The 19,059-nt window shown below is 28.6% G+C and overlaps 5 protein-coding genes across 5 annotated transcripts; 1 reads left to right on the top strand and 4 right to left on the bottom strand.

The window, feature by feature from the left end:
• Positions 1 to 181: 181 nt before the first annotated feature.
• Positions 182 to 4,389, bottom strand: LOC118065063 (VWFA and cache domain-containing protein 1). The gene is made up of 2 exons (XM_035080111.1): positions 3,674 to 4,389; positions 182 to 3,605 (listed from the first exon to the last, which is right to left on the bottom strand). The coding sequence occupies exons 1-2, from the start codon at positions 4,164 to 4,166 to the stop codon at positions 556 to 558; spliced, it is 3,543 nt and encodes a 1,180-aa protein (XP_034936002.1). The 5' UTR covers positions 4,167 to 4,389; the 3' UTR covers positions 182 to 555.
• Positions 4,378 to 8,344, top strand: LOC118065088 (U7 snRNA-associated Sm-like protein LSm10). The gene is made up of 4 exons (XM_035080145.1): positions 4,378 to 4,723; positions 4,793 to 4,910; positions 4,998 to 5,188; positions 8,221 to 8,344. The coding sequence occupies exons 1-3, from the start codon at positions 4,575 to 4,577 to the stop codon at positions 5,166 to 5,168; spliced, it is 438 nt and encodes a 145-aa protein (XP_034936036.1). The 5' UTR covers positions 4,378 to 4,574; the 3' UTR covers positions 5,169 to 5,188; positions 8,221 to 8,344.
• Acat2 (Acetyl-CoA acetyltransferase 2) lies at positions 5,275 to 7,875 on the bottom strand. The gene is made up of 8 exons (XM_035080123.1): positions 7,707 to 7,875; positions 7,192 to 7,313; positions 7,003 to 7,115; positions 6,633 to 6,832; positions 6,335 to 6,564; positions 6,031 to 6,219; positions 5,758 to 5,920; positions 5,275 to 5,656 (listed from the first exon to the last, which is right to left on the bottom strand). Exons 1-8 carry the CDS (start codon positions 7,750 to 7,752, stop codon positions 5,538 to 5,540), a joined length of 1,182 nt encoding a protein of 393 aa, XP_034936014.1. The 5' UTR covers positions 7,753 to 7,875; the 3' UTR covers positions 5,275 to 5,537.
• A 5,709-nt stretch (positions 8,345 to 14,053) lies between the features above and the next one.
• LOC118064609 (serpin B4-like) lies at positions 14,054 to 18,675 on the bottom strand. Its single transcript, XM_035079320.1, has 13 exons — positions 18,666 to 18,675; positions 18,476 to 18,597; positions 18,204 to 18,380; positions 17,924 to 18,131; positions 17,540 to 17,751; positions 17,119 to 17,452; positions 16,909 to 17,018; positions 15,486 to 15,600; positions 15,093 to 15,215; positions 14,792 to 15,006; positions 14,511 to 14,708; positions 14,303 to 14,438; positions 14,054 to 14,190 (listed from the first exon to the last, which is right to left on the bottom strand). Exons 1-13 carry the CDS (start codon positions 18,673 to 18,675, stop codon positions 14,054 to 14,056), a joined length of 2,097 nt encoding a protein of 698 aa, XP_034935211.1.
• LOC118065079 (plasma serine protease inhibitor-like) lies at positions 16,819 to 17,545 on the bottom strand. Its single transcript, XM_035080134.1, has 2 exons — positions 17,119 to 17,545; positions 16,819 to 17,018 (listed from the first exon to the last, which is right to left on the bottom strand). The coding sequence occupies exons 1-2, from the start codon at positions 17,423 to 17,425 to the stop codon at positions 16,879 to 16,881; spliced, it is 447 nt and encodes a 148-aa protein (XP_034936025.1). The 5' UTR covers positions 17,426 to 17,545; the 3' UTR covers positions 16,819 to 16,878.
• Positions 18,676 to 19,059: the final 384 nt, after the last annotated feature.

Genomic DNA, 19,059 nt, shown 5'->3' with positions numbered 1-19,059 from the left:
AATAAAACATTATTTAGATGCTTATCTTTAATGTAATAATAGGTTAACTGCTCTAAGTTTATTTTCATATTTTACCCATACTACCTTAAAATAAAAACAAATTCATTTTTTTTTTTCATCTTTTTCTAACTTTTATTATTTTACAATAAAAAAAATAGCTTATAATAAAATAATACCGAGTCTTATGTATAAAATTTGTTTAGTTAATTACTAATTAACCCCTGATTCACCCGTCTAGTTTAAAAATCTATGTAAAAAAAAAATGTATAAAATGCGTTTTTAAGTAATTCATTGATCATTGTATAAAAATATGTGGCAATTTTTCAATCAGTCTGTACGTTTCAAACAGCTTAAGAGTATAAAATATCAATTCATTGGCACGATTTTACGTCACATGTCCATAATGCTATGGAGAAAAAGAATCGCATATACACTGGTAGTGTTAATAACAATTATTTTTTTATAAGAAAAAAATCAGTTCAAATAAAGCTGATGAAAAAAAAATTTCATAAATAATTTTGGCAATAAAACGGCAATAAAAATAAAATAATTAATTTAACAATAACTAGTTTCCATATTTCGATGGACGGTGACTGGCACCAAAACACGATGCGGTGACTCAAGATGAGTAATCGGAGATACTGGTCTAGTACAATTAAATTCTGAATCAAGAGCTGCACTAACAAGAAGAAGAGGTTCTGCGAAAGATTGCTGTTCTGTATCATCATGAGGTGTCATTGTACTGTATCCATGATCACTGTCACCTCCAGGAGGTCGTCTATACCCTGAAGAAACTCGATAAGGCGAAATCGGCGGTGTACTTTCATGTAGCAAAGAATCAAGATGATTTTTTGAACGTTCCAATTCAATAGGATCAGCGTCAGTAGCACTACCGCCAAGGCCAATGTCCATATGAGTCATTCGAAGGGTGTCTGGAGATCCGTGAAGATGTAAACATTGGTGTTCCAATCCAGATTGCACACTATGAAGTCTATAACAAAATAAAGCTACTCCAAAAATCAAAACTATTGCAAGAATCCCTCCAGCAACCGGTCCTACTGATGGCCATTCTTTACCAACACTATCTCCAGCCGCTTGAGAATTATAAAATCCATCACTATACGGTAAAGGTGTACCCAAGACACCTTTGAAACAAGTATAATCCTCAGAACAAAAAGGGTTGCCTAAGAATGATTCTCCATCGATATCCAGAGAGCACCATTGACATCCAACAATTCCTAGGCATTCAGACTCACTTGTATAAGCTTTACAATTTAGTGAAGGACACTGATTAAGTGTTAGATGTGCAGGTATAGAAACGCGATCCCATCGAGTTGTAGGAACAATACCTTGTTCGTATGGAGGTACACAAGGTTCAATATTATTAACTGAAGATGTATTTTTACATCCTGAAGAGTAGAGAGAACACTCACAAGGACATTCACATTCCATTTGTTCCATTCTTTTGCAGTTAAAACAAAATCGATCCATTGTAGAGCATGGGCAAAATGCTGAAGATGCACACGTTTCATTAACTACTCCGAAAAAAAGATTAGTGTTAGGAACAGCAGCTATTTGATATTTAACACAATTTTCTCCATGAATTATATTCGTTAAAACTTCTGATAAAGATGTATTAAATTGATAATATCTTTGAACTGTGCCATCTAGGTGATTAGCACAAACTTTCTTCTTCACGAAAAATTCATGGTTAAGGATATCGACGGCAACAAGATGTTCCTTGTGAGTAAGATGTTGAGCTTCAAGTTTTCCAGCAGGCTCCAAAAAGGATGGGTGAAAAATTAAATATCCTTTATCATCCATCAAGAAACACCTGATCATGGATTCATTACAAAAAGGTAACATATCTCTTAATAATCTTGCTACGTAGCCGATAGTGGTGTCCAATGAAGCTACAGCAACAACTGGATCTTCAGGACTATGACTTGTCAAGTTTAGACCTTTAAAAATCGTTTGGCTCAAACTAATAATATATCCGGCTCCTCCAGCATCTAGGTAAGGTCCACTTAAGACTATTTTACCTGGGTAATCTATAGCTTTACCATACCATGCTCTTTTTCTTGGATCCAAGCTTGAATCTAAAGCCATTCCTGGATAAACTTCAACAACTCCACTTTCTACTGCTGCAACGTATCTTCTTAGAAAAAACATTTTAGACGGACTTTTAGCATGACGCTCTTTAAATAGATCAACAATTTGTGCAAGCATCGCAGCATCTCTGCGAACGAATTGGCCTAATCCAGGATTAGCGAGGATTCTGGTAGCATCTTTGATATATGCCATGTAACTTTGAAAATTCATCAAAGAAGTAAGATCTTCTCGCCACGAATTTAAGCACCAAGGTGATAAGTACATAACGGCACTTAACGGACTAACAATACTTCGACGATCTAGACACAGTTCAGCGCTATCAGCTAAACTTTGGGATACTAAATCCAGTCGGTGATGTAAAATATTATCTGGAAGTGGTGGAGGAAATTTAGCCACCGATCTGGTGATATTTTTAGTTTCAGAAACAATACACACTATCAAATCTAAATATTTCAAATGTTTCCAGCTTAATTTGACTGTTTTGTGCAAGTTGTTTTGTGTTAGTTTTGATCCTTGTGTAATGGTTATCATTTCATCAACCAAATTTTGATCCAGATTTTCGATATCTCTTAAATAAACTTTAATTGGCTGTTCCACAAGAGTCTCAATCCGTGGAAAATTTTTATGCATCCATACTAATCCTTTTTTATCAAATAATATTGCTGAATTTACTGGACCGGCATTGAAGTATGTGATTTTCTCTACGAATTCTCGTAGTTTCACATCTAGAGAAATTAAAACTTTGTCAGTTGCACGTGCTATTGACACAGATAAAGCCTTTCCAAAAGGATCTAAAAATACATCCGAAAGATAAAAATGCTTCTTGTTGGCTTGTGGACAATCTAAATTAGCAAATAATCTTGCTATGTCATATCCAAGTGGATTATTTGTCGGCAATGTGGCAGTAGTTTCATTTATAAATGTTTCTTCAACATTAACACTTGGTTTGAGATCAGATAGAATCAACGCTGTACGAAAATAAACTGTTAGATTATTCGAAGATATACTTTTCACAATATTTTCAACATTTGATACGTCTTTAAGCATGTTTGTAATATGAACAACGACAACATTACCATTTAAATTCTTTGTAAGTATTTTAAAATCAATAGATTCATTTTCAACATCAATTCTCGGCGCAGAATCTATTTTTCTAATTAACTGATACTTATTAACATCCGTAGCTTTTAAAAGGTTATCTTTACAATAAATAGCTCCTTGGTCAGCTAAATTAACAAATGCAATCAAGTCAAGATCTGACAACATGTCGACCATTGTCTTGGCTGATGCTCGGGCTAATGCAATGTCTTCTTCTGACATAAATGATCCGTGCTCCATTAAAACAATAACATTTCTCGACTTGTTACATTGAGATAAAAATAGAGATCCAATATTGCGAACAGGTCCTGCTTGTCCACATATTTTTCCTGGTCTCTTTATTGGCAATATTCGCAACTGTTTCCATCGATCATATCTCAAATTATTCGCCAGTGCTAAAAAAATAAAAAAATATTACAATTAGTTACAATTGATTGTTTAACAATAAATTTTAATACTTTACCTTGCTCTACTTGTGTACAAAAATCTCGTGACTTTTCTTGTTGAGCTGGAAATTGTGATTGTTCCGAATACAAATATTGTTCGTATAAATTTTTTTCTAACATTGGCGAAACAATATCTAGACTTCTTTGAAGGATATCATAAAATTTTTCGAGTTGGAGATTAATATTGTCAACAAGAGATTCTAGAGCAGCAGCAGGATCATCAGGAACTTCATAGAAATCAAGTTGATCTAGCATTCTTTGAAATTCCTTTAATCCAAGTTCATCGTTGCCTATAGAGCGAAGAGTCTTAGATAGACGTGAAACAATATCCTTGAGACACATACCGCCGAGTGGCGTGGGTTTAACCTGTTTGCGAAGTGCACGACCAAATTGGCATTCCACTCCATCATTGTCATTTTCTAATTCAAAATGAGCGTGTATTAAATGTTCCTTCAAAATAACACCACTCATAAAAAGTAGACAAATAAATAAAGTGAGATAAATCGACATCTCGTTGGTTTTCGCGGGTAAACAAAGTCTTCATTGAGAATTTTTATTAAAATACCAGCAGTTTGTATATTTCTCATAGAATATTTATTTTTAATAATCACTTTTTAGATTACTAATGTTTCCTCTTTACATATTACTACCATTAGTTGAATTTAAATTCGATACAACACTTAAACAAATTATTATCCAATAATTGGTAAATTCTTTTGTTGCTTCCCCCGTAACTAACCTATTTTTGCGATCCAAAGCGCCGCCTGTTGGCGCAATATTTCTTTAAACAACTATGTACAATGCACGTCTGAACAATAGTACATGATGTAAACAACATGAGAAAGATTTCAATCCAAGTTGAAAAAAACATCACAAAAAACTAGAATAAATATTTGTTATTAATAATTTAAATTAAATATGAATTTACCATTATTGTCTACTACTAAAGAAAAATTTTTTTTTTATAATACTTTATCAATATTGTTAAAAGCCGTAGAAAATAAAAAAACCACAATTGATCTTCGAAATGAAGCTTATATATTTGGTACTGTTCATGAAGTTGATGGGTAAATAATTTAAATTTTTTGTATTTGTATAAAACATCACAAATGTTATTTTTATAAATTATTTCATAGGTATATGAATGTTGTCATGAGTAAATGTATTTTTACGGATCCAGTTGGTAATAAATTCAAATTTGATACCTTTTTTGTCCAAGCTCGAAACATCCGTTGTGTTCACATTCCTCCAAATGTAAGTATCTTTATTATTTATTTGATAAAGATTTTTTTTATATAATGTAATCATTCATTCAATCATTCATATATACTTTGATATTAGATTCGCATGGTACCAGCAATAAATGAACAGCTTGGACGAATGAAACATCAAATGAAAAATCCACTAAAAAATTCTACACAAGGGCGTACGCTCAAAATGAAAAAAATACAACAAAAATTAACCGATGACAAAGCAGAAGTACAAAATATTTTACAAAAAAAAGAGAAATAATTTTTTAAAAAATTATACCAGTAAGTAATAATAAAATTACTATTTTTGTATTCAACTTTTTAAATTGCCTTTTACTTTATAATAATCGCATAAATTGTATAAAATTGATGAAATACTGATTTTCGCATTACTCCATTATTAAAATTAATGATAATAGTTTTTCCATTCAAATATTTAGGATTATCAATACATTATTAACAATATTAAACATCTTTTAAAATAGTAAGACACTTGATCATTAGTAATTATGTGCTAAATATCTACCATAATGCACAAGCCATATTTCATAACATTACAAAAATAGTCTATAAGAAATTGTCATCAATTGCAGTATTTTCTTATTTAATATTGAATGCTTGGTTTTTATTCCTATTTTCTTTCAATGGCTATTGCAATGCCCATTCCTCCACCTATGCACAATGATGCTATCCCTTTTTTAGCATTGGTCCGTTCTAGTAAGTGCACAAGTGTGACTAAAACTCTGGTTCCTTGAAAAAAGAATAATCTCCATAAAAAACTTTATCACATAAAATTATATGTAAAACCATTTGATTGAAAATTTGTCTTCATATCCATGAATTAGAATTACCTGAAGCTCCAATAGGATGCCCGAGAGCAATAGCTCCGCCACAAACGTTAACTTTTTCCGGGTTTAATCCTAACTCATGTAAACAAGCGAGTGATTGAACAGCAAAAGCTTCATTTAGTTCATAAAAATCAACTTCTTCTTTTTTCCAATTAGCCTTTTTTAACTGTAACAATTATTTTGCTAGTAGTTTTATGTATGTTGAAATTTCTTAATCAGCATTAATCACAGGACATATTATTTTAATTATTACAATAAAAGTAAATAATAACTTACTACTAATTCTACGGCTGGTATTGGACCAATACCCATAATACTAGGTTCCACACCTGCTTGGGCGATTGCAACAATATTTGCTAATACTGGAATTCCTTTACTAGCAGCAGCTTTTGCTGACATCAGTACAACTGCAGCTGCTCCGTCATTTATTCCTGATGCGTTCCCAGGAGTTACAGTTCCATCTTGCTAAGAAAATATTTTTTCATATTTAATCAGGATAATCTTTTCATTTTATTTCAACTGATATTAAATTCTCGGTATTTATTTAATAGTATCTGAAATAATTGAAGGAGAAAATTACTTTTAAGAATGTTGGTTGAAGTTTTTTCAAACTTTCGACCGTTGTTCCTGATTTAGGATATTCATCAACCGATACTGTTGTCGTTTGTTTTTTATTAGGTACTTCAACTGCAACTATTTCTTTTTTAAAATGTCCTGCAGCGATTGCTGCTTCAGCTCTTTGTTGAGATTTGGCTGCATAATTATCTTGTTCTTCTCTGCTTATATTATATGTTTTGGCAATATTTTCAGCTAATTGAAAAAAGTGATGATTTAGTAAATAATAAAGAAATTTATTTTAAAATTCAAACTCATCATACCTGTTATGCCCATATGAACATTGGTGAATGCATCTGTAAGACCATCAAATAGCATTGTATCAATCATAGTTCCATTACCGAGCTTTACGCCATTCCTTAAATGAATAACATGGGGAGCTTGGCTCATGCTTTCCTGACCTCCAGCAACAACTACGTCGTATTCACCGGACTTAATAGAGAGATAAGCATTTGCGACTGCTCTAGAAAATAATGATAATTGTTAATACACGTACATATGGCATAGAAGATTGGAGAGCATATGAATGTTCTTTTTATCATATCTGTTATGTAAATTTTCTATTCTCCAATTGACGGAAATTCAATAATAGCATTTATGTTTAAAAGTCATCAAGATATGAATAGTACATACTTCAGACCAGAACCACAAAGCATATTCAATACATATGCTGGCACTGCTATTGGAATTCCTGCTTTCATAGCTGCTTGGCGAGCCGGATTCTGACCTTGTCCAGCTGTTAATGCCTGAAGTATTAGATATATTATCAATAGTTGTTATTATAACGAAAAAATTAAATTTTCAAGTTTGGATAAACCTTACTTGACCAATAACAACTTCATGAACGTCTGATGGTTTCAAATTTGCCCTTGATAGACATTCTTTTATTACAATGCTACCTAAGTCAGATGCTTTCAAGGATGATAGTGATCCACAAAATGATCCTATAATCAAAAAGTTTATTTTATAAACATAAATATGAAAAAAAAAATTTTAAGATGACTGGTAAAATAAACTTTCTAACATTAACGGGATTTTTAGAAGTAGGTTGTACAAGAAAAAGTAAGTCGAATATAATTAAATTTTACTTTAAATATAATAACTAAACCGGTTTCTAGAAGAGTTAACTGAAATAAATAGATGCCCTTGAGTTATTAATTTACATTGTCAAGTAACTTTTTGATAACATATGCAAAATAAGACATATTTTTTTATGTTGCATCATGAAAATATTTGTGCACTATAAAATGATGGGTATTTTAAAAGTCTTCCACATAATTTTAATGAAAAAATATGGTTTGTGATGAAATGAAAATAATTCGACTAATTTCATTTACCTATCGGTGTTCTAACAGCTGACACAATAACCACTTCAGTTGTCATTTTTGCAATTTTTCAACGTTATGTATTAAAAATACAATAACTTAAATACTCAACAAAGTCACGATCTACTGCCGCTCAAAGAAATAGCGGAAATAAGCCAACCAGTCGTGTTATATATGCTGATAGATATACTCCAATCCATGGAGTCTTCGAATACAGCAATTGTATAGATACGGATTGAGCTGAATATATAAAAATAAATTAATACTCACGATTACTTGTAACTTTCAATATTTAATGATTTCTTTATTATACATTCAAAATTATAAAATTTATTTAATTTTTATACTTATTTATTGAAAATGAACATATTTATTTCAATGATATTGTTGCCTTATTATTCTACATTCTTTTTTTAAAACTCTATTTGTTATTATAAATAAATGGAACAATTATTACAAGACAACAATGATAATATTTTATTAACTTCCATCACAATTAAAGAGTCAACGAAATTATTTGTTTTAGAAATGAAACTTAGAGTGAAAATTTGAAAGGAGCGGGATTTTCACATAGTTAATAGAACATCATAGAGGTGGCGCGGTAGTCGCGTAAAATTTCTCAGTCTGTTTTTACCCATCGTGCATTGTGATCAGTGACTGGTGCTAAGATGGCTGACAACAAGGTGGAGATTTTGGAGCTCGGCAATAAACGAGGTAATTATTGAATATTTAAATGTTTATTCACTGTGATTAATATGTAGAATAATTTATTCAACATTATTGAGCATTATAAAATATACAATAATCATTCATTCTTTAATATTGTCATGAAAAAATCGCCATCTGTACATTTCATGCTCGTTGACCCGGGGCATGGAACGTTGCTGATACACGACAAAAAAGTCATTTTTCATATTAATATTTACTAATATTATATAAAAATTCAAGTGTTCAGTAGTTAACAATTCATGTGAGTTATTTTTGTATCAGTGATATATCTGTCAGGTTATTAAACACACAACTTTTTGACAGTCTTAATTGAATGAGAGAGGGGACATTGTAGTCAGGTGAACACACACATTGTCTACCCTTTAAGTATTTGATCCAAAAAAAAAAGAATCTATTCAATAGACTAAAATATTTACAATTTTTTCAAGAATTTCATTTAAATTAACAGTTATTTATAAATTTTAAAAAAAGAAAAAAATTCTAATTGATAAAAGTGTAATATTTTTTATATTCTTTACTCTTTTTCTCTTTTTTGAATTCCTTAAAAACTCGTGCCAAGCAATCTCCGGCGCCACACATGTGTTTGAATGGCCGTCCTGATGTTCTTGGCCCTATCGTATTTTTATCCTCCCTCGAAAGGCAAAACTGAGAAGCTTGGGTTGTAAGAAAGAATGAGGTTATAGGGATAAAGAAAATTGAAAAAAATAAGAAGTATAAATGAAAAAGGAATATGTGTATAATCGATTGATTTTTATGTTTTTTACATTCAGACTACGGAAATTTTTTCTCTTCTATTTTAATCTAAATTAGAAAAATTCATATTCTTTAGCTTTTTTAATTAATTAATATTTCATTATACTAAAATATATTTCAGCATTAAATTTTATCAATAATTACATTAATTTCATCGTAATTTGATTTGCTTCATCAAGTTTAAAGTTTATTCTTTGATTAAAAATTTATTAGCTAATGAATTAATTGATATGCATCAGACTTTCATTATTAATATTATTGTTGCTTATCCTTTGTTTTATCTATCTTTTGTATTATTTCTATAGCAATTGTTTATTCTTATTATGAAATTTATTTAAATTAGTCAGATCTTTTACTAATATATCAAATAATAGCTAAAACAATACTAACATTTATTCAAGAGTCATGTCTACTCCAAGAGAATTTTCCAGAAGAGTATTTTGACTCATACTTGGATTGTATTCACATCTTTCCTCTAATGTTTTGAAATAAACTATGTTATAATGATGAAGAAAAATTTCTTATGCTACAAAAAAAAATACCTACACGGAAATAAAAAGAAAGTTCAATCACATATTGAACAAACTTTGAGATGAAAAAGATTGGAGTGTTTATTTTTTAAAAATTGCGATGCTTAGAAATAAATTCAATCTTATAATGAATATAGGTAAATTGTCAATAGTAGTCAATAGCACCTGTAAAACTTGTTTTAACGTTATATGTACATTCTTCCTCATATACTTACTTTAAGCTTCTATCCATAGAACACACCCCTTGGTTACAATTTACATCGTCGTGCCGCGCCCCTTTTTGATCCTGCTTTTCTTCAATCTTTAATCATTCATTTAACTTGATTGCATGCAGAAATAGATCAAAATAAAATAGGAACAAAAGTGTAAAATAAAAAGATTTTTATTCTCAATTATAGTAGGCGTGTTTTGATAGATCGACACATCATAAGGATAAAAATGAATTAATGTATTTAATTTTTCTAATATATTTTTTTTTTAATTAAACGGTTGTTTATATTAAAAAAAAAAATCATTCTTGGGTAAAAGGAAATATTTAAACAGGAATAGGAATTGTTTTAATATATAAAAATTCCGTAAAAAATCAATAAATTATACAGCATGTCTCACCAGTGTAATATAGATGCATTTGAATTGTCGGTTAGTTCATCGTTTATTGCTGTACTTTGTCGAACTTGCGGTTATCCTCCGTTACACGAAATAAATATACGTTGCGTGATATGTAAAGGCGTTATCAATCATAGAAATATTGTTAAGATGACAGCAAAAATTGGAATAAATGATCTGTACTGTTAAAACGATTGAATGTCTTGTCTGACTGGTTTATTTATGTTATTAAACATTCATAAAAAAAATTTTTTTTATTATCAATTAAAGCTTTAATTAATTTCTGTTTTTTTCTTTCTAGTTTTAGGTTTTCATCTTTTTAATGATTTAATTTAAATTTTATGCCTAAATTTGGAGAGCGAAAAAAACAGTAATTATTTATTTTGAACTTTCTCAAGATCAACCGGAAGTAAAGTAAATGTGCAGCAACCATAACCTTGTATTTCTACATGGTCATTGCCTAGTGCTTCCGCCCTTTCCTTCATCACATCATGAATTTGCCCTCAAACAATTTTAAAATCAATATCATTTTACTTACATAGTTGTTTTTTAAACATCAAATTAATTTAAATAATAATAATGTTGGTATTTACAATGATAAATTTCACAATTAAATTAACGGTAACATTGATTTTTAATAAATAGTTTGATATTGCTTATCACAAAACCCTACTTTCTCGCTAGCTTTCGTCGTCCCGGGTGTGAAGTAGGCCTTGTGATAGACTGACAGATAGTAGAACGGCGGCATGACACAGACAATTCCAACTGTGTTCAATCGGCTCAAATTGGCGCGTGCGTCATCGGTACATTTGTTAAACGTGACTAACTGCACTTTCCACTCTACTATTCTCTTGGCAATCTTACTTGATAGTGTGATGTTTAAAGAAGGAGATGAGAGTTTAGTCTAAAAATGACTAAACTGATCTACTCCAAGAATGAATAATGTATATTTTTGCAAGACACTAACTTATTATCGTCATTATCACCTTGTTCATTCTCAGCTCATTTTTTTTATCAGACGAAAAAAATTATGTAGCACATCTATTATGAAGATTATCTTTTATGATGAAGTACTAATTAGCGAAACGTCAATAAAATATTATTTAATATGAAGAATTTGTTTGGATGAGTATATATTTAAAAGTCTTGTGATCAATAATAGAGAAAAAAAAAATATGACATTTTTAATTTGTAATGATAATGGGTTTATAGATAGATAGGCAGGTATAATAAATGGATAGTTGTATATAGGGTAGACAGGTGGGGATGATATCAGAAGACCGTTAGATAGCGGTAGGGGTTGATTCATACTTTTCATACGCTCACTATGTTTTGAGCAATCATACGGTGTACATCTGTGTTACTTTATTTATTAAACTCATAACGAATGTATTAAATATTCAAAGTTGCTATTACATTACAGTGAATGACTAAATAGCTTATTTATATTCGTATGGTCGATAGTTAATTTATTTTATCATTAAGATTTTATAATAATTATTAATAGGAATAATTACAGTGATCATTAAAAACTAAAAAGTGTGTAAACTTTATTGGAAAAATGGTTATTGTAATGTTTACTGGTTATGATCAACAGCAAAATTTAGGTAGGCATTTATCGATTCTTTTTACAATTCATGAAAATATTATCATTTTAATCACTTTATCAGTGACGTGTCAGGTGTATATTTGATATTGGATCATGAGGTGTACAATTTTATTCAGCCAATTTGATTACTATTAACATCCTGTGACTAATTTTTTAGTAATGTATGAATGAAGGTTATTATATATAAATCCTTGTCAACTCATTAGATTATAATATAATAAATTATTACATCATATATCACATTTAAAAATCTAAGATTAAAGTTTTATTCATTTTATTTATGTATGATAATAGTTTTTATGATTAATCACAAAATAAATTTTTTTGTTTCAGGTGAGTGTCATCATTGTTTTCATTTTTTTTGGGTACTAGAGTTGTTTGTTTACTTTCTAAAATAAATTGGTGAGTAAACAAAACTCAAAATAATTTGTGATTACCGTGTGATCATTATACAAGTGCTGCACCTGGGTATTCCAATAAAATGGAGTGTATATATCAATAATGATCATAAAACTATGCAATTTATACGCATATCATTTATGGCAAGGAATCCATACATTAAAATTATTTAAAAGGAGCAAATTTGTGTAGGTGGAACGTCATAACTGTAATATTACTTCATATCACATGTTTGCATAAAATAATTCTTTCTTGTGCAAATGTGCAACGGATTCTCGGATCACATCCTAGGATAATTTTCTAAATTACTTTATTCAGATTCCTCACTTCTTGATATCATTATTTTTAATTACCACATTAAATAGGTATTAATTAATTACCATCGACTATCGCCACTGAATAAACAGTTTTAATTAACTAACCATCAATTTATTTCACTACTGATTCTATAAAAATATGTGTGATATTTAATTAAAAATTTTAATTATGTTCGCTTCATAAGTGTCTTCCTTCTTATCTCGTGAAAATGTTGGTCAATGTAATGGATTACCACGCCTACAGTCTATTATACTCTTTATTGTTACATAAGACTGTAAGACAGACTAGGCAATTCAGTAATGAGATCCATATACTATTCATAAGAGTTTGTTGTACCCAATCTAGATTTTTTTATTCATTTCAAAATTTATTAATTTTATAAATTCATAAATTTTACGAAAAGAAAAACCATGATATATTATTACCATTTTATACATCATTTAGCTTCATGTTCTTTTATTTAACAAACTCAATATTATATTCTTTCATTCATGCTTCACAAATATAACAGTACATCAATACATGTACTCTTGATCATGAAAAACTTGTTATGTAAATTTCATAGTTTATTTAATCATTTAATATACTTGAAAAAAAGTATTGAAATTTATATGTTAGTATATGTGAGTACTAAAAACAAATTCATTCAAAGAAATTGATCTATTGTCAATTATATAGGAATATAATTATATGATTTGCAAAATAAAAGCAGTTAGTTACGCAAGTGCGGAAATATTGCATTATATGTCAACCACAAAATCTCTCTTTTCTCTGGTTTACCTTTGCTAGGACGGTTGATGCTCTTCAAGGTCAAGGTGAAGGTCTCTCAGGTGAAACGAAGCAGAGAATTATTTTTTCTTCGGTTAAAATAAAATTTATTCCTATGAATTTTCATTTTTCTATTTACTGTTTTTTATTTATTTCATGGTTTTAATTATAAATTATCTCTTAAATTTAATTAAATTAATTAAATTATATATGAATTTAAAAATAATTTGAGACTTTTAAAATTAGAATTTTGTATTTTATGGTTGAAAGATTATTAGAATTTTCAATGAGAATATACAATTTATATATAGTTGACTATGATGTACGTAATATGTGTCTTACTACATTGCCAACCAGTTATTTTGGCTACAAGTTTTTGATATAGTCGTGGCATTCCTACGATGAAAGACTAAGCAAAAATTGCCAAAGGCATTTTAGCCTCTTCTCTGAAATTCTTCTCTAATTTTTATTGTTCGCCACTATTAAAGTCATTAGTAGGATAGTTGAATAAATATTTTATAAAAAAATATCATTTTATTTATTATAAAACTTTACATATTTATTTAATGAGTAAAAAATAAATACTATACATACTTTTGCAAGCCATTAAATAGATAAAAAATATCAAAAAGTATAAAAAAAGAATTTCATTTTACTGGGTCGATAATTTTAGCTGTTAGGAGAATATGGTTTCTGGTAGCAATAATAACAATAAATGGCTTATTGACGTGGAAAGATGTGGCGTCTGATGATACTGTATACCTCCGGCTGGTCATTTGTAGAGCTTGAATTTTAAAATTTTTTGGTTAGACATTGAATTCTTCAGATTTCAAAATAAAAGATAAAATTTTTTATATTTTCCATTCATAAAAATTTTTATCAGAAAATCCTCTTACCTGTTGCTGCTCCAGCTTTACTACCTTTCTCATTTACTTGAATAAATGCCTTCTGGATGACTTTTGTCACTTTCATTGGCTGCTCCGAAATATTAGTAAAATTAGCTTTGTCTGTAAACATTCGACTAATTCCCAGCTAAAGAAAAAATTCAAAAATTAAACTTAGATTATATTAATTAATTATTAATATTATATGCAATTAGATTACCTTTTTCAAATAACTTTGCAGATTGATTTTGTTTTCTATTTCAAAAGTTGGTAATAATAAATCAACAAGGGTCGATTCACAATAACGATAAAAATCAATTATATGTAATTGGTGTAAGTTCTTTTCAATATTATTCAAGTCGTAATTATTTGAAGGAAGAAGAACATGCATGTTTATTTCTTTCGATATTGTTGATGCCTTCAACGATTTTAAAAACTCAGTTAAAATATTAATGGCTTTAAAATTCTAAAAATAATTTATAATATAAATATTATTCTTACTTTGTATGGAAGATTGATGAAATTCGCACCAAGATAGGGAATAGTTCCATAGCAGAATACATTTTTTTGATGCATGATAGGAATTTCTTCAGTAATATTTGGATTGACGAAAAATGGTCGTAAAATAGTTTCATCAGGATGAAATGGTTTCTTCCATGATCCTTTGAAGTAAATAGCATTCACTAAAACTAGAGAAGTCATGTCGTCGAAATCAGCTGAAAAAAACCGTTTATTTATTTATTGTCAATATTTAATCATCATTTTATGACAGTTATATTTATTAAAATTTTATACAAGTTACCTGATTTCACTATTTCGTTGATTTTATTATTAGTTTTCATTGCACACCAATTATTAATTTTTTCTTCAACTTCTAGAGATTTTTCAAAATCTACACTTTCACATTTAGATTGAAAATATTTCTCTGTTATTTCTTCATATTGTGGTTTAATCAAATATTTATTCGATACATAAATTTTATTAGCAAAATATAATTCAATATCATTATAACTCTGCAAATTAATTTTTGTTAAATCAATGATAATTTTAATAATTACTGTTATTAATGTAATAAATCATTATATATAACTATTTAGCCTACATACGAGGATAAAACTTACATTAAGATTTCTCATGATTTTCCGACTTTCATGTAGTGACCGTTTTTTTGTATAATAAGATGGAATGTGCAGACTTGAGATTAATTCTTCCTGCGTTTCATTAGCCGCTCCATATGTAATCATAGCTAGTGGCATAATGATACTTATTGGAGAACATACAAAATTCTCTGAATTATCTTTTAGTGCAACCTAACAAAAAAATTTTAATCCAATATTAGGTAAATTAAAAAAATTTATTTCACTGATAACAATTAATTATTATTTTATTACTTTAGAAAATTCAGTTGAAAACTCAGCAAAAGTATCTTCTGGTCTGAAAATACTTAATAACTCTCCCTTCCAATCAGCAGAAACCATTATTGGTTCAATCACAAAATTAACAATAAATATAAAAATATTTAAATTCACTGTAATGTAAAATATTTTTAGAAAATTTTTAAAATAATTATTTAATTAAATATTTTAATATTATTCTTCAAGCAATACTTACATTGATTCATTTTAAATAATTTCTTTAGTTCAATTCACTGATATAATTATAAATTTTGATACTGATGCTACACTCGTGAGAATGCATAAAGTGATTTTTTTAAAAAAATTCGGGGTTTTATAGAAATATCCACGATTCTATTTATTTATCAAACTATTAGAGAAGGGATATGTAATCTATCTGACTAAAGAAAGACGTCTTTCTTAATCTGATTATGTTAATAAAAGAGAGGGAGTTAAACTGAAGTAATTGACATAAGAACGTAATAGTATTAAACTTTTTTTTTAAAGTTTATTTCATTTCATTGACTGATTATTAAATTAATTATTATGAATGGAGACTCTAATTCATCAGTCTTATTATTTAATCAATTAACTATTATCCCCACTGCAGTTTTAAGTAACGAGTTTATAATAATAGAAAAAATACATTGTGAAATAACGAGAATAATCAGAGAGACAAATGAAAGAAAAATCTAAACGAAGAGATGACAATTAATGTGTTGATAATATTTTTACACATCTGATTAAAATAATCTAATGTAATTAACCATTTTTTTTTTTGTAATTATTGGCCTTGGCATTATTTTTTTTTTTTTTTTTACTAATATGTAGAAAAAGTAGACTTCTTTGAAGTATTTAACAATCATCGTTTGATACAATTGTAACTGTTGCATGTTTACACAGTTTTAAGAACTGATTACCTTGAAATCATACACTCAGATAGAAAAGGTAATCGAAACCAGTATAAAGATAAGGCTGTGTTTGAAAATATTATTATTTGAATATTACAACAATCATGAAATAAAGAATTTACGGATTTATACTTTATTTAATCAACTAATCAGGTCAAGAACAAAAAAATAGTAGCACAATTGAATATCACTTCAAAGCTTTATTATTAAATTCTTACACATCTATACTTTTAACATGAACATGACGTAATTTTTAAATAAATTAAATTTGTTAATACTTGTTTTATTTTGTTGGGTCAACAACTCGACCAACAAATATTATAAACTCATCAACTGTAATGGCTACAATGAATGGACGATCAACAATAAATCTAACGTTACGAAGAGCTTTTCTTGGTGGAGATGATGTCACATCAATAATAGCTGAAATAAAATTCATTAATCAATCAATAGTGTGTTTCATTCATGACTAGAATGAACGATAGATTTCTTAGGAATTTCGATAAAAAGTTGATTGAATTACCTGTAGCACTTCCAGCTTCACTTCCATCTTCATCAATTTCAAGTTCAGTTTTTTGAACAATTTTGTCCACGTGTAATTTTGAAGATTTCGAAATCCCTGTAAAATCAGCTTCTTTGGTGAAGATTCTTTTAATGTCTAGCTTCTCTAAAGTCTTTTGCAAATTGGAACGATTTGAAATTTTGAACTTTGGTAAAGACAAATCAACTTTGCTTAATTGTTTGCTGGCATTTAATTCAAAGAAATTTATTTTGTCAAAATTCTCCTCGACATATGTCAAATCATATTTATCTGGTACGATAATGTACATATTCAAAGTCTGGTTTTTATTATAAGACTGGAAATTTAACCAATTAAAATAATTATGTCAAAACAATGTAACATTAATAAGTTCATGATTTATCAATAATTATTTTTTTCTTACCTTGTATGGAAGTTTAATATATTTAGCTCGAACTTCAGGAAGCTCCCCACAATTGAATGTATTACGTTGATGCATTGCTAGGACTTTTTTTTTCTCAAATTGATTAAGATAGAAAGTTTGAGGGTATGTTCGTGAATGTCGAAATTTATTGATCCAAGTGCCTTTGAAGTAAACGGTATTAGCAATAATTAACTCAGCATTTGCTACGTCTTCTACAAGTGAATAAAATAAAATGATAAATAAAATAGTTTGTTATCAAGCATCCTAAGTAGCAATGAAATATGGTCACATATGGACCTGATCATCCTTTAGAACTCCAGAATAGGACCAGATTTTAATTACTACCCAGGATTTTGCTAATAAAAATATATATTAATAATTTACTTTCTGACACTAAATTTTTTATCCTGCCATTAGTATATTTTTCACACTGTCCATTGATTTCACGACTAGCTTTCTTAGAATTGGTAAGATCTAAAGATGTAATCCCAGATCTATAAACTTTAACAGCACGTCGATATTCAGGAAGAATTTTAAATTTGTTATCAATGAAAAGTTGATTCATTACGTGAAAGTTATCTTGTCTTGATACCTGAAAATATAAATTATTAAATAAATAAATTTATAAATTATAGTTGAAAAATGGGAAAAAAAAATTTCTCACCTCAACAGGCATTATTACTTCATAGTCATTTATTGTGTTCATATCAGGTACATCGAGTAAAAGGGGACGTAATTCATCAAGAGTTTTACCACGTGTTCCAAGTGCTAACACTGCTAAAGCCATATGAACACTAAGTGGTGAAATTACAAAATTACCTGTTGTTGAATTTGATAAAACCTAAAAAATAAATTTATATCAAATAGATTAATTATAAATTTTTAATTAGATTTTAAATAATAAACACAGAATGATATTAAATTTTTTTCAATCACCTCATATAAACGAGAAGCAAAAAAATTTTCAGGGAATCTAATAATTTCATACACTCCATTAGGTCCTTCTAGAATAGAGTCTGACTGCACAGTTGTTAGAAGGACACTGATCAATACTATTCCTTTATTCAAAAAAATATAAAAATTAATCTTGTGACACAACAGGAGATTAATAATAATTTTAACTTACGAAAATTCATGCTGAAATGGAAGCTAACTAAAATTAAACTGAGCAAGTAATCAATGTGATCAGAGTAATATATATAGGAATGGGTTTATTGAAAATAAATAATCAATATTAAAGCCATGTAGGTTGAAAAAATATCCTACAGACCCAAAATTCATAAACTTTAATTAATTATTTAATTTTAAATATTAGCTTTCTATTATTTCAATTTAATTTTATCACAATGTCAATTTAAATATATGTATTAAAATACATATATTATAATTTAAGAAGAAATGTTAAGAATACTGTGAAATTTGTTGAAAAGTAGGTGACTGTTCTTAATTAGTTTCAACTAATTATTCATGTTACTTCAACGGGTAATAATTAAACAAAGTTGGTAGTATCACAGGTTATC

The sequence above is a fragment of the Chelonus insularis genome, unplaced genomic scaffold (genome assembly GCF_013357705.1).
Source record: "Chelonus insularis isolate UGA/USDA-ARS -01 unplaced genomic scaffold, ASM1335770v1 contig_117_pilon, whole genome shotgun sequence".
Lineage (NCBI taxonomy): Eukaryota > Metazoa > Arthropoda > Insecta > Hymenoptera > Braconidae > Chelonus > Chelonus insularis.
This window is presented reverse-complemented; position numbering and strand designations above follow the sequence as displayed.